The following is a 13,872-nucleotide window of genomic DNA, read 5'->3' on the forward strand; positions in this document are numbered from 1 at the left end:
AAATGGCCAGGGGCTGTCCCATGTGACACAGCCAGTGCAAGCTGGCTCTGCAACAGACATTGCTGGCCAAAGTCGAGCCAGTCAGCAACACTGCTGGTGCCTCGATGAAAGAAAGAAGCTGAAGAACGGATAAAGAACACTGCACAGTACCTTTGAGAAAAAGGAGCGAGAAAAATTTGAGAGAAACAACCCTGAAGACACCAGGTCCAGAGAATAAGGAAGGGGAAGAGGTGATCCAGGTGCCAGAGTAGAGATTTCTTTGCAGTCCGTGGAGGAGATTATGGTAAAGCAAATTGTCCAATTCTCCTGTGGATTTGCCCTGCAAGCCCATAGATAGCCAATGCAGGAAAAGCATCCTGGCAAGAGCTGCAGCCTTTGCTGGAGCAGCCTTTTCTTTCAAGACTGTACCCTGTAGAAAGGACCCATTCTGGAACAGATCTTGAAGATCTGCAGTACATGGGAAGGACCCATGCTGCAGCAGTTTGTGAAGGACTGTATCCTGTGGGAGTTAATCCATGCTGAATCAAAGAAAAAGTGCGAGGAGGAAGGAGCAGCAGAGATGAAGTGTTATGGCCTGACAGCAACTCCATTCCCCATCCCCTGTGCTGCTCAGAAAGGGAAGATGGGGGAAGGTGTTATTCAGTTCTGTCTTTGTTTCTTACTATCCTATTCTATTTTTAATTGTCAATAAATTAAATGAAATTAATTCTGTGGGTCTGTTTTGGTAGTAACTGGTTAGTGACATCCCTGTTTTTATCCTGACCCACAAACTTCATCATCTTCTTTTGTCCCCCTGTCCTCTTGAGGAGTAGGAGGAGTGAGAGAGCAGCACGGTGGGTGCCTGGCAGCCAGCCAAGTTTAACACCCCAGCCACACTCCTTTCCTCTATTATCTTTAGACAGACTCTGAGCTTTCTGGGTAAGGGTTGTGAATTCCTGTGTGTTTGGACAGAGGGTCCTACTGGAACTGTAACAACTATCTGAAATCTTGTGGCAGTTATAAATGTTCAGAGACAGCTTTGATTGCACAGATGCAGCTGCTTGAAGCCACTTAGTTTGGCAAACACATGAAAGAATAAACTTCAAGCAGCTGTAGGTTCTGTAATAATTGAAAATTCACAGGATTGCTCAGACAAATTACTTTTACCTAGAGACCTTATGCTTATTCCTTATTTCTCTGTTGTCCACGGTAAGTATTTGTGATTGACTGATCTTGTCCCTAACTATGAGAACAACACCCAGGATGAGGCTTGCTGCCGCTGATACCATCTCATGCGTATGGCTGCAGTCCCACTCTGTCTTCGCCATTCCTTCGACTAAACAGCCAGGAAAAACTGAAACGTGCTAACATTTCCTACAAGCTACATCATTGCTTCTGCGTGCGCGTGAAAGGGTTCCACCATCAAGTGACTCTGCCATTTGATGATACTATTCACCCAAGGCTATCTATTTCTGGGCAATGGCCAGAAACCCTTTCAGCTATCAATACATCTCTAGGAAATAGGTTCAAATGACCTTCACATGAACTCTGTGCTCCCAACTCGTATGTCTTTGAAGTTTCCAGTTTATCTAGTTTCCAGAATTTTTAACCTCACTGCACATGAGTCAGTGCATAACTGCTCACTGCCAACTGGAACATGTGTCCTGAACTTGGAAAAACAGACAGATAAAGACAAAATTATGTAGTATCTGTCCATCTGACTAAAGGGGAAAGGGAGTTTTGCCACTTGCTTATTTATTATGTGAGCTACAGTATGATTACCAGTGTGAAACTTGACCCCTTTTGGCCAGTTGCCCCCCAAACTGTGACTGCTACTGGCAATGGAAAGAGCAATGGAAAGATCTCTGAGAATGTAAGATCTTTTACCAAATGGAGTTCTGCCAAGACTCAGGTCACCCGTCTCCCCATCACATCACATCACGTCAAAACAGACTCTAAGCCCTGAGTTCCAAAGTACAGCTGAGTCAAACCAAAAAGTCCACATGCTTCCCCAACACATCCGTTCCATCCACATGCCACTCGAGTGTTTCGGAACATACTATTTTCCAGAACTTTTTGTAAGTTCTCTGGAACTTAAAATACTGCAGTTGAGGATCTACCATGCAACAGAATAACGTATGCTCCCAAAATATACAGGAACTAGAATTTCTCGACTCTCCTCCAAGACTCCAAACTGACATTTGTACCTTAAAGCAGCAACTGATTGATCACCATCTTTGACAGAAACAATGAAATTTCAGAGGAACAAAAAACCTGTGAAATGCTTGAGTTGACACTTAAATTCATCTGGCTTTTTTCTTTTCCATATTGCATTTAATTTGTGCAAATATTTGGCTGACCAAACTTGACCACTTCTAACAGGGGGGAAACTTCAAGTTTTCCTATCTGAAATACTTACAGAGAAGAATGATTTCCTTTGGCATATATACCAAAAATTTGGTGATTTCACCCAGCTATCTCTCATCTACTCCAGCATAATTATTACCATGCTACATCAGCATTTTTATGTTTTAAGAGCAAAACCTGTTCCAGCAGGAAAGATTAATAATTTTGACAGAAAAATCCATTTAACAAAAATAAAAATGACAGCAGAAGGAACAATTTGAAGCAATAACTAAATCTGAAAAACTGTTTAGCTTTTTGAAAATACCCCTAAACAGGAGAAAATCATTGGTGGAAATGTTGTTTAGGTGCTGTTTACTTCTCTGTCTTTCTTGAAATTGAGTTTCAAATGCTTCGGGTGCAATAGCTGGGATATTATGCAATTAGGTTAGAGGTGCTACAATCTCTGTTGATTTGAAGGATGAGTAATTAGCAACATGTTCAAAGCCACTGAAATCCGTAAGCCAGGAGTTACTCAGAGATACAACATTAAAAAATAGTAAAATCTATTAACACCCATCAAAATGAGCATCTTCAAGGAGAGACATTTGTCATGAGGACTTTCAAATGCACCCGCTTTGACCAGGACAAAATGGCCATCAACATTAACAACACGGAAACAGAATTTCAAAGCCAGTGTTATTAGAGGAACTGAACATGTAGTGAAGTTGGGTGTTACATTTCTACCTTTTTCCTCTTTAAAACTCTTGCACTGAGCTCTGGTCACTAAGCACAAAACCCAAATGGGTGTGGTGCTCTAACTTAACAGGTGGAAGCTCAACTGAATGATAGCTAATAATAGGATACCAAATAATCATTTATTTCCACAGATCACAATTTGCTAATAATGAAGACTGCAGTCATTTTAACCTGATCTCTTAGGTATGTCTTGACTTGGCCAAATCAACGAAGTCCAGAAATACTTGAGCTAGCTCTACTGCTAAAATCATTCTAGCTACAGGAACAAAGAGCGACTTTTGGGATAACTGGGTAAGTTAACCCCTTCAGATCTTAGTATGAGACTAAGATCTAAATCCCAAAGTACCTTGGGCAACACTATAATGTCCTAGAAGGAAGGACATGGGTGTGTGCCCGGAAGATATACCTGTAATTTCACTATGCTTTGGTGCTTGGGATACTTGCTTTGTGTCTCATTAATCAATTTACATTTGTCAATTACATGAAGCACTTTTTTTGGTGAACTGAAATAAAGAGAAACTGTGATTTTTCCACTGCACTTAGTTTTATAGATCACATAATCTGATACACTAGGAGCTAGCAGTATGGTTATTTCTATCAGTATTTTTTTTTCTGCTTTATGTTCAATAACTAAAGTTACTTTTCAAAAATACATTTGAGAACAGATAGATAAAATATATAGAGATGTTGTTACAACAACAAAAGGTAACTGCCAGATACATAGTCCTTAAAACATAGTCTTCAAACATCTTCGCATTTTTTTTAATCTTCCCTTAAGACTTATGTTGCCTGATACATCTAGAACCTAGAAATTACATTAAAAGCTTTGAAAAGATAGGTAAATAAAACAGTGTCATTTATAATAATCCCAGATCATGATCTGTGCTTTCTCAGGTGAGTGTGTTAAGCAGAAAACACTTTGTTGCTCCTACCCAAACACCTCCTCCCACAGCTAACAAACATAAAATTCGTTTCATTCACTTTTGTCGCCAAAATGCACACCTTGCCTCAGAGCAAATACCAGCATACAGACATCAAGGGTCTTTGTTATTAGTATGCTGCAGATGTGTATTTTTGTATTTCAGAATGTGCTAATCTGATGACAAACAGATTTCTATTGGATGTCCTAAATCTAGCACCCAACAACTGTGACACACAGACTCACAAGACACTTGAAAATTAGGAAGAGAAAAGCAGAGACTGAAACTGAAAGAAGATAAGAACAATTATTAGTGTAATTTGCAAGAGACAAAGTAATTGTGGGATTCTCTTCAGTCTAAGGAGATTCTGTATTTAAAAGTGCAAATCTCTTACAATACATTCAGCATTTGCATCTTCACTGTCACTAGGTTTCTTGGAGGGTTGTTTTATACCATTGTTCATCAATGGAAAATACAGTCTTATGTGCAAGCAGTAAAACATTGACCAAAATCATCCTGTAAAATAAGGACTCATTTCAAGACATGAGAATTCCTTTATGGTACTTCAAGAAGCTTGAGCAAATTTTAGTCTACTTCTGAAAAGACTTGTTACTTGCCCAGACGTGTGTCCTCTGCCTCAGCACTGAGGGGTTCTCCTTTCAGAGGAGTTCTTCACAGCTCACCTTTCACTGTCCTTTCAGAACACCTTCACCTTGCAGCTGACTAGTTTTTGCTCTGTGTGACATGGTGTTGCACTGATTGAAAGTATATTTTACTGTTTCACTTCTTCGCTGAGAAGAAGCCAGTAAGGGGTTAAGCTGAAAATACTATGTCCTGCCTCCCCAGCTCAAGGATTAATTTGATCATTCTTCAGGGATTCCCTCTTGTATGAGTCACTGTTAAGACAGACTCCCCACGCAAGGAGGCCAGGATAATGCCATTCCTCCAGAGATTACAACAGCTGAGGGCTAGCCCTGAAGACTGAGAGCTTGGGACTCATGCTTGGAAAAACATTCAGCATACCACAATGTGCTCAGCAGACTTAAAGAAATTATTCAGACAGAAGGAAAAAAAAAAAAAAAAGCACACCAAAAGCCAAACAAAAAGTGTTCTCAAGCTCTCTGCATTAACCAATTAAGTATGCAGACTAGCATGAATTAGACGAGCTCATAGAGACTTGCCTCCTAGATTGGGGACTCTGCCTAAATAAGGACTGAAGACATGAGATCCTGTAGTATAGTGCTTACATTTTCTATAAAGGATATTTTCTCCTTATGAGTGCAATTATTCCTGTGATCCTTTACTTTGTAATAGCTGTTTTTGGCTGTTACCCACTAGGAACGTGATTAACATTTCGAATTCAAAAACAAAAGCAGCAACAGAGGCAAAACTAATGAACGTCTCCAGCTAATCACAAAAGTTCATAACCAGCTTTCTAAAAGAAAGAGGAACTATGCTGCCGTTCCTTCTCCTGACCTATTTTCATAGATATGGAATAGCTGAAAGGGAAAGAAACACTGCTTGCATTTTCAGAAGTGAAGGCTGGTAATGCTTTTTCATTTCTCATTAGGGTAACTCTGCCCCAAAATTGAGCTGGAGGTGTCTGTCACTAAGACAATGATGCACCATGCTTGTTTGTTTCAAATGCATCAAGCTGTGTTAGGCAATGTAGCAGACAACTCATCACACAGGCCCTAGAAATTACTCAGTTGGGATTCACCAGCAAAATTCCTTTCTGAGCCATTCCTCGTGACACAATTGCCTTATGAATCAGAAGCTGGGCAGCTGGGAGACTAATGTAGGCTGGGCAGTTCCTGAAGATGCTTTCAACTTTAAAGGCTCAGCCTCTGCCGGTGTACTTCCATGCAGCAGGTACCACCCTGCAACTGCACCAAGTCTGCTGTGATACCATTAAAACTAGGCAGGCACAGCTTCAGATCAGATCGGTACTAGTGACTTAATGATAGTGTTTGTTCTTCACTGACTGGCTCCTGCAGTGTTTCCACCCACTTCATGCCTGGGGTCAGGGGGAAGCATCCAAGGAGATCTCTGACGATGCTTTTGTGTAGAGGAGACACTCCTGCATGGGCCCATCCTACGAACCCGTGCACCCAAGCAGTTCACCACCTGGGTTTTTCAGAGCGATGGGCAAAGCCTTTGATCATTTCCTTCATCGTCAACACACCCAGTATGCAACTATACACTTCATTTACATAAAACCTTCATTTCTCACAATTTCTTTAAAATGTTGCATGTATGTAGATGTTTCCTCTATCTGCATGCTGCCTTTGTGCAGTGTCACTTTCCTTTTTCTTGAGGGAGAAACGACACCAAGTCAGGACCCCGCTGGGAAACTCGGCTCGTCCCCTGGGAGCTGAGCAGGCACTTGGGATGGGGTCTCTGCTCGCAGGGAGGCCCGACTGGGTGCGCTGTCACAGCTGGAGGAGCGCCCAAGACGCTTTAAAGTTCAGGGGGGGGGGTTCAGCCAGCAGCTGAGGAATCCACAGCGTGAGCCAGCGCCACGGAAACCCTTTCCAAAACAAGACTCAAAACTGCCCTTAACTATCTCATTTCAGAGCCTGACTCGAGCTCGCAGCCTGCACCCTGCTGCAGGGGTGCGCACGCGAGTGACGGCGTGTGACACACACACCTCTGGCCCAAACCTGCGTGATGGACCCAAAGGGGGACCCTAGGGGGGACCTGGCTGCCTGAGGCTGCAACCAGCCTGCCAGGGGTCCCGCTGGGGGTCCTGACAGCCCATGGCTGTCTGCCTGCTGCTGCACCTGCCGCAGGGTGGGTGAAACATGCAAAAGAAAACGTGACCACAGCGATGACACTGTCCCCATTTGGCCGAGATTTTAAAACTGGGGGGGGAGGAATAGGCAGACGGGAATCTAGTTTGATAAGGCATACCTGGTGCTTTCTCCACAAAGACGACTTTGGAGTCTTGCAGAAAGTTATGGCCGGTCAGGATCATTTTTTTCCCTCCGATAACAGGAAAGCTGTCAGTACTTTGCTTCTCCACAAGAGGCAGTTCTTGGGCAGATCTCTGAGCTGGAAAGTTATAAGAAAAAAAAAAAAAAAGGCAACCACATACACAAAAAATTAAATACTGCATCAGTGAGAGACTTAATGCTTACAATCCTTACCCTTGTAAGATAAACTGAGTTTGATATAGAAAAGGTCAGAAGGTTTGCAGGAAACACATTTGGTTTTCAAGCACGTTGGTCATATGCTGTCAAACACAGAAGTACAATTCAAAAGGCTCACAAAAAGAAACAAACAACCAAAAAAAAAACCAATAAGCTGTTTAAAACTTACCTTGACCTGTACTATACCAAAAAGCATATTTTATTGAAATTTGTTTATTTAAATTATTTTTTAATTAATTTATTTAAAAATATTTGTTTAAAATTTATTTATTTTTTAAATAAACACTGTTTATTTAAAATAAATTTTAAAATAAATTAAATTAAAAAATGTTGTCTCTAAGACATAAAAGGATGCTTTGTCTATCACATATCCGCCATGTGCTTACAAGGCACACATGAGAACAAGACCATCCATGTTCAAAATGCATTTCAGTCACTACAACTGTATTTTCAATTCTTCAAATTGTCTTTCACTAGAAACCATGGGCCTCACAGTACAGCAAAAGTTCACTGGTTGGAAAGCCTGTTTCACCCCCAACTGTAACATGGAGTGAACATGGCTGTACTTCAAGGGATGACGTGACATTTTATCCAGCTTACATGGTTCCTCCTGGTGTCACATGCATTAAGAGATGCATGAAGATTTTGGCACCAGCTTATTCCACATTCTGCACTGGAAATAACACTAGCACTTTTTTTTTTTTTTTCTTTTTTTTTCTGCTCCTTTGAGGAGGCATGTACCATACTTTTGCTCATTACACAGTCTTCAAAACTTCAGGTCACTGATACAAATCCAATCATCTTTATATTTATTAGCCTCCCGAGCCTGGCATATTTGGATGGGCATTTCAGGGTGTATTCATACTGTAGCCTTATCCTACTACATAGCAGTTGAAAAAGTCTCATGAGCTTCAACACAAGCAGGATGAAACCATGACTCCTCTTTTTTTTTTTTTTTTTTTGCTTTGCTTGTTAACCTAGAACTTGCTCTTGAAAATGAAACAAAGGGAAAATTATTCATCTCATACATATCCTGGTCAGAAGACAGAGCTTTATGCCAGACTACTTGTTACAGGTATGGAGGCTTTAGTATTCTTCAGAATAACATCATCGTATTTTAATGTATGATAAGATATGATCCCTTCCCATCAACAACACTCATTTGTTTATTTAAATGAATGACTGTGAAGGAGGGAAGCTATAACTGTTGCTATAACAGCACTATCCTTTCCCACATTTCACCCTCTTGCAGAATTGGACTACTGGAGTGGCAGCAGTGCTACCATACACAAAAGGATGGGGGTACTGTCACTGATCTGAAAGTCACTGCCTTTGCAAGAGGAATGCAGAAATGCTCTTTCCTGTAGCTTCTCCATTAACAATCCATGAAAAAGCACCACGCTTCCAAGAGATCAAATTTTGAGATCAAATGGTTGAGCTTTCTTCCCCATCCCCTGCACACCCAATCCCCAGAGTTCACCCCTCACATACCCCCTGGCCATGAAGTTGTTCCCTGCCCTGGATGCATCAGAGAGATCCACTTTATCAAAACCAACTCCCCAAAGGGCAGAAAGCAACTGGAGGTGCATCAAGGATAGTAGCTTGAGGGAGGATGGCCTTCCCTCAGGGGGAAGTGAGGAGCAGTCAGGGGCTGGCATGCACTGCGGTCACATACCCCTCAGGATGTGTATGGAGTGGGAGGACTGCTGCAAATTGCTTGCTGGTTTAGTGGGACAAAAGGATGTAGCCAGGGAGGGCTATAGCAATGAATAAGCATCTGGCCTTTTGTCTCCTAATCTGAATCCAAAAACCTTAAAAACCTTTGTCTGTCTGTCCAGGTGACCAAAATAGCAATGGCAGTTAGACTGAAATTCAGTTTTCACTACTTATGCAGGAGTGTTAAAACTACACGGAGCTAATTGATTTTGTCTTGTGTATGCACACGTGGCAGGCTGAGGACCAAGAATGATATAGGTGTCTTTGGAGGGTGCATCAGTGTATCTGATAAAAAGCAGTCTGGTCAGTCAAAGAGACCCCAGTACGGAAACTTGGTTTCTGGAGGTTTTCTGAAGCCACAGGCAGCTTGTACCAATGTGTCAGCTGTAGTGTATTGCTAGCTCCTCATCAAAGGGATAGGTTTTTGTTTGCTGTTTTTTTGCTTTATGTTCGGGAGAGAGAGAGTGACTATGACATGGTAGCTGTTTTCCAAAACTCCTACAGCAGTTGTCTGTATGATAGTAAGTAACAAAAAAAGCTACAAGTCTTGTCAATTCCAGGTCTACCATTAGTTGAACAGCACTCTGTTTTTGTTTCAAGTGCATTCTTCCCTATAAAAAGATAAATGCACAAAGTGACACATTTTTTCTAAGACAAAGGTATTCGTTTTCAATATAAAATATGTGTTTTTGAAAAGCAGAGCAAGGTCCGATTAGACAGTTACAGCAAAACCAACGTTTTGCATGTCGGTGGCCAAAGGCTGCATGTTGGGTGGCACAATAGCTGGCAGGAGAAAGATGTCTGTTGTTACTTACAGCACTCAATGGGGTTGGAAGCTACTTGCAGAGAGAGGGTCCTCCCATTGGACTGGGGGATGTGAACTCGGAAGACCAGCCGCACGCGTGTGTTCTTCCGCCCAATGTCCGTTTCTCCCTTCCGCAGCTCAATGTCAGAGTTTCTGAGCTTTAATATTCCAGCACAGTCGATACTATCCAAAAGAAAACATAGAGCAATTCAATTCATTTCAAGCAGACTTCAGAAAGACACAAGCGTGCAGTTTCTTCCTTCTCTCCTGTACATCTTTCTTAAAATAATGTGCCAGACACAGCCCCATGGCCAGGCTAAAGGGAGCAGACTTCATGAAGTCTAGTACTTACATCCAGAAGTAGCCTAGTTCAGGTTATCAGCAGTAATGCATACTAGCTGCAGTTAAGCACACAAATTTAGGACGTTACTTCAATTGCCAAAGGAAATAATCTAAAAGATCCTCCCTCCCCAACACACCCTGTAAAGATGGAGCTTACAGATTAATTGAAGACCAAAGAAATAATGAGATTAAGGAAGTCTATGGGATGCAACAGTAGTACACAAAGTGTTACTAACCTAGAATGCAGGCATACTTACCTGTTATAGTTAATTTGGATAAAAATATCCCATGATTTTTATTCTAGGGCAAAGTCCTAAAAATGCTTATTAATAAGCATAGCTCTAACTGAGTCTGTCCTACTGTCAACATGTTTGTATTTGAATGAACTGGAAGGACTCCCAAGCTGAGCATGGAGCTGAAGCTCTGAATGAAAAATACTAAATCCAGGGTTCTCTCTCCACATTATGAAAAAATGTTTTTTGTTTGGTTGGTTGGTTTTTGTTTGTTTTGTCAGAGAGAACTCTTACCATTTAAGACCTCTCTTGCTCCTATTTTTTAGTTTTGGTTTTCTTGTGGATGAGTCAGAATTTTTGTCAGAGCAAATTCCAATAGAGGAAGTTCACAGAACAAAAGCTATATAAACATATACACTCAAAAACCCACTGCAAAAATACCTCTGCTTTGGCCACGGCTACAAAGCCTGCATGGCAATTTCTTCTGGGTACTGGTTTCTGGCATGCATTTCATTGCATTGAATATTCATAGTTTAATTTTATTTTGCATTCAAAGAGTTTAACTCCCCCTCCAGACCTTTGAAGCTCTGTTCTAAAGTAAACTGCAAACAAGAACTATAGTAGCCTGGTTTTGACCTGCATTTTGTCTAAAGTATGGATTTCAGAGTAACAAAAAGGTCCTTGCTGATATGATCAAAGAAACTAATGAATGTCTTAAAGCTTCTCAATATTAGCAGAGGAAGCCGGAAGAATTATGAAATATTTGTACATATGTCAAAATTCTACACATATTAGTCCAGACTCTGTAAGATTCAGAAGAGACAAAGCACGTAAATTTAGACTTGTAAGGTCATGGATATTAAAATCTGAAATCAACAGGAGTAGTTAAATGTGCAAAAGTTAAAATGTGCAGATAAGCTTCAGTGTTTTGCTGAATCAAGGCCTAAATACACAAAGTATCCGTGAGAAAGGTCCTTGGCTCTAAATTTCAATTCACTGTTAGCACTACATGAGGTTTCAGACTACTGACATGTAATGCCAAAGCATTGTTTGTGGTTCTTGAGAGAACTCTACTATGATCTGGCATGCGTGTCATAAAAATATTCAGCTTGGCTCCAGAATTGTGTGACTCCAGGACTGTGTGACTACCTTTATTCTACAGAGATGATGATAGAAACAGTAATAATGTTCCTAGGTGGCCAACAATATTATTCATACTGGATAAAAAAAAGGCCAAAGAATTTTTTGTGGGTGCAAATTGGTGAAATTTCAATAACCTCAATGGATCTGTGCCAACTTACAATGACAGAAAATAAGGCCAATTATTTTGCTGGTTTGTCATGACTTTAAACACAATGAAGTCACAGAGGTCCTCAGTTCTTGAGTGATTGCCCTAATTCTGGCTGGCAAAGCAGTTAAACACATTCTAGCTCTTCTATTTACACGATGAACTCCAGTGCATGTTCTACACGACACTGCAAACTAGCTTCTAATAACTGCTACGTGCAGAATAGCTTCAGGTGTATGATACCATTTTTCACTACATTAAGATGCAGAAAACAGTGTATGAATAACAAGGAGTGAAACCGTGGTTTTAGAAAGCTCCCTGGGATTTTCCCATGGTCTTTGTTGTGGTGAGGCCAAATTTCCGGCTTGCTTTCTGTCTGTTTACCTACCTATCTTTCTACCTACCTATAAATCCACACAAACATGCATTCATCTCTATATAAATCTGCATACACACACGTTTATACATACACCAATAGATGTACATGCACACAAGCACATACAAACTCCTCCCAAAGCACATAACTCAGGAAAGGGTTACAATCATTTGAATGATGGGTGGAGAGGGGAGAGGATGAAATCATATGGAGGGTCTTGTGCATGTTACATATGCAGCAGGATATTTGACACTTTATACACAATCTTATAATAAAATTTACCTGTGTCGAATGGACATATGGGTCACTTCATGAACACTCAGACTCCTATTAAGTCAGAATTTCTTAGATGGAGATGCTTGCTTTCCTGCACAGGACTAAACCAGTTTAGTAATGGTAATCTCTAAGTTTATTCATCTTTACTCCTTTGTTGAAAGTTTTGCTTCTAAACAAATGCCATTGACAAATGCTGATTTTTATTACATAAGAAATAAGAATAGTTTTATTTGTCTTGAAAAAGGTTAGGTTACTTGGAAATGCCCTCTAAGAGATTCCATTGACATCCAAAGATAAATTTTAATAGGCCCTGTTCCTTGTGCTAGCACGTACAGGAGTAAGAGGTGTCATATTTAGAAACTAAATGCAGGAGCTGAGGTAGGAGATATTTAGAGCTTGGTAACTGAGATACTTATTTTAAATGGCAAATAAGCACATTGGCTGAAACTCTAGAATGAAAGCAATCAGTTGTCATAAATATTTGCGAAGTTCATTTTGTTGTTAAGCTGATGAGGGGCAGTTTGTCCTGGCAAAGCTATGAAAACCTACTACTACTGAGAGAAATTAAAAAAAGAAAAAAAAAAGACTGGAAGAGGAAAATAGTGTACATAAAAAAATAAAATAAACAAAAAAGAACTAACCAACCCAAACAAACAAAGAAAAACCCGACAAAGCAATAAAGAAGAAAATAAGTGGGGAGACCAGGAGGAGACTGCAAAGTTGTCAGATACAGTATCTGGGTCTTACATTGCTCTCATGTTGTTCTCTGGAAGCAGTGGAATTTCCAAGACTTTGGTGTTCGAAAGTATTGTTTCGTGGCTGGTGGTGGAAACGGTCTTCCCTGTGATTCGGTGAACTTGGTAGAAAGCATGGGGTCGCAGCAGGCGGTCGTCTGCAGTCCCAATGAACAGCTGTAGCGTGAGCGGCTCGCTTTCTAAGTAACCATGTAGCTGGCAAGAGAACAGAAAACGCCCACTGAGCACCATGCACATAAACTGCTAGGAATCAATTAAATTTTTATAAGCAGGAGAGCCTAATTCAGGGAGAGAACTTGTGACAGGTGCTATGTGTTAAGTTCCCCCCTTCAATTTTTCCTGTAACGTAATATTGGTACAATAAAAAGGTGCACTCAGAAAATGTCTCATTATCCTAGAAGACCTGAGGCACTTTAGATGGAGTGAACTTTTGAGCACTCCTGCTACGTCCACAGAAAACTTCGCATAAATTCTGTTGCAGAGTTTGGCAAAAAAAACAATGAAGTCAATGTTCCCCTGCAGTACGGAGAGAGGGTGGCAAAGCCAATGGAGTTTGCAAGTGGAAAGGAGCAAAACTCATACACCTATGAGCTTCCTGGATCATCCCACATGCAGAGCAGGCTGCTGCTCAGGACACCTTCACTCATTAGCTGATTTTTATGTTGGTGAATACTGCCTGGAACAGAATGGAGATAGATCCTGTGTACATGAATCGTTGCAACGTGTGTGTCAAATACTTGTTATAATGGCACAGAAATCTCATTGAAGCTACAGGGCCTAACTTGAACTTCATGTACATTAGTTACAGTGACCTCTCTGATGCCAACAAGAGTTATTTCTGCTACATGCCACAGCAGAAGCAGGGCCTGACCTCATCCTGCCCCCTGTCAGCCTCTGCTCTGAAGAAGACACTCCGGGTTTACACTGG

The 13,872-nt window shown here is 40.9% G+C and overlaps 1 protein-coding gene across 6 annotated transcripts in view; it reads right to left on the minus strand.

Annotated features, from left to right (window-relative positions):
• Nucleotides 1-13,872, minus strand: part of NFATC1 (nuclear factor of activated T cells 1) — a 120,481-nt gene that overhangs the window by 60,267 nt on the left and 46,342 nt on the right. For all 6 annotated transcript variants that reach the window (XM_082754596.1, XM_082754598.1, XM_082754597.1 and 3 more), the window contains exons 4-6: nt 12,937-13,139; nt 9,685-9,857; nt 6,915-7,055 (exon numbers count right to left, since the gene is read on the minus strand). In XM_082754596.1, the coding sequence (XP_082610722.1) occupies nt 6,915-7,055; nt 9,685-9,857; nt 12,937-13,139 (517 nt within the window). The remainder of the gene's footprint in view (nt 1-6,914; nt 7,056-9,684; nt 9,858-12,936; nt 13,140-13,872) is intronic.

This window comes from Aythya marila, assembly GCF_965140915.1.
Source record: "Aythya marila genome assembly, chromosome: 2".
In the NCBI taxonomy this organism is placed as follows: domain Eukaryota; kingdom Metazoa; phylum Chordata; class Aves; order Anseriformes; family Anatidae; genus Aythya; species Aythya marila.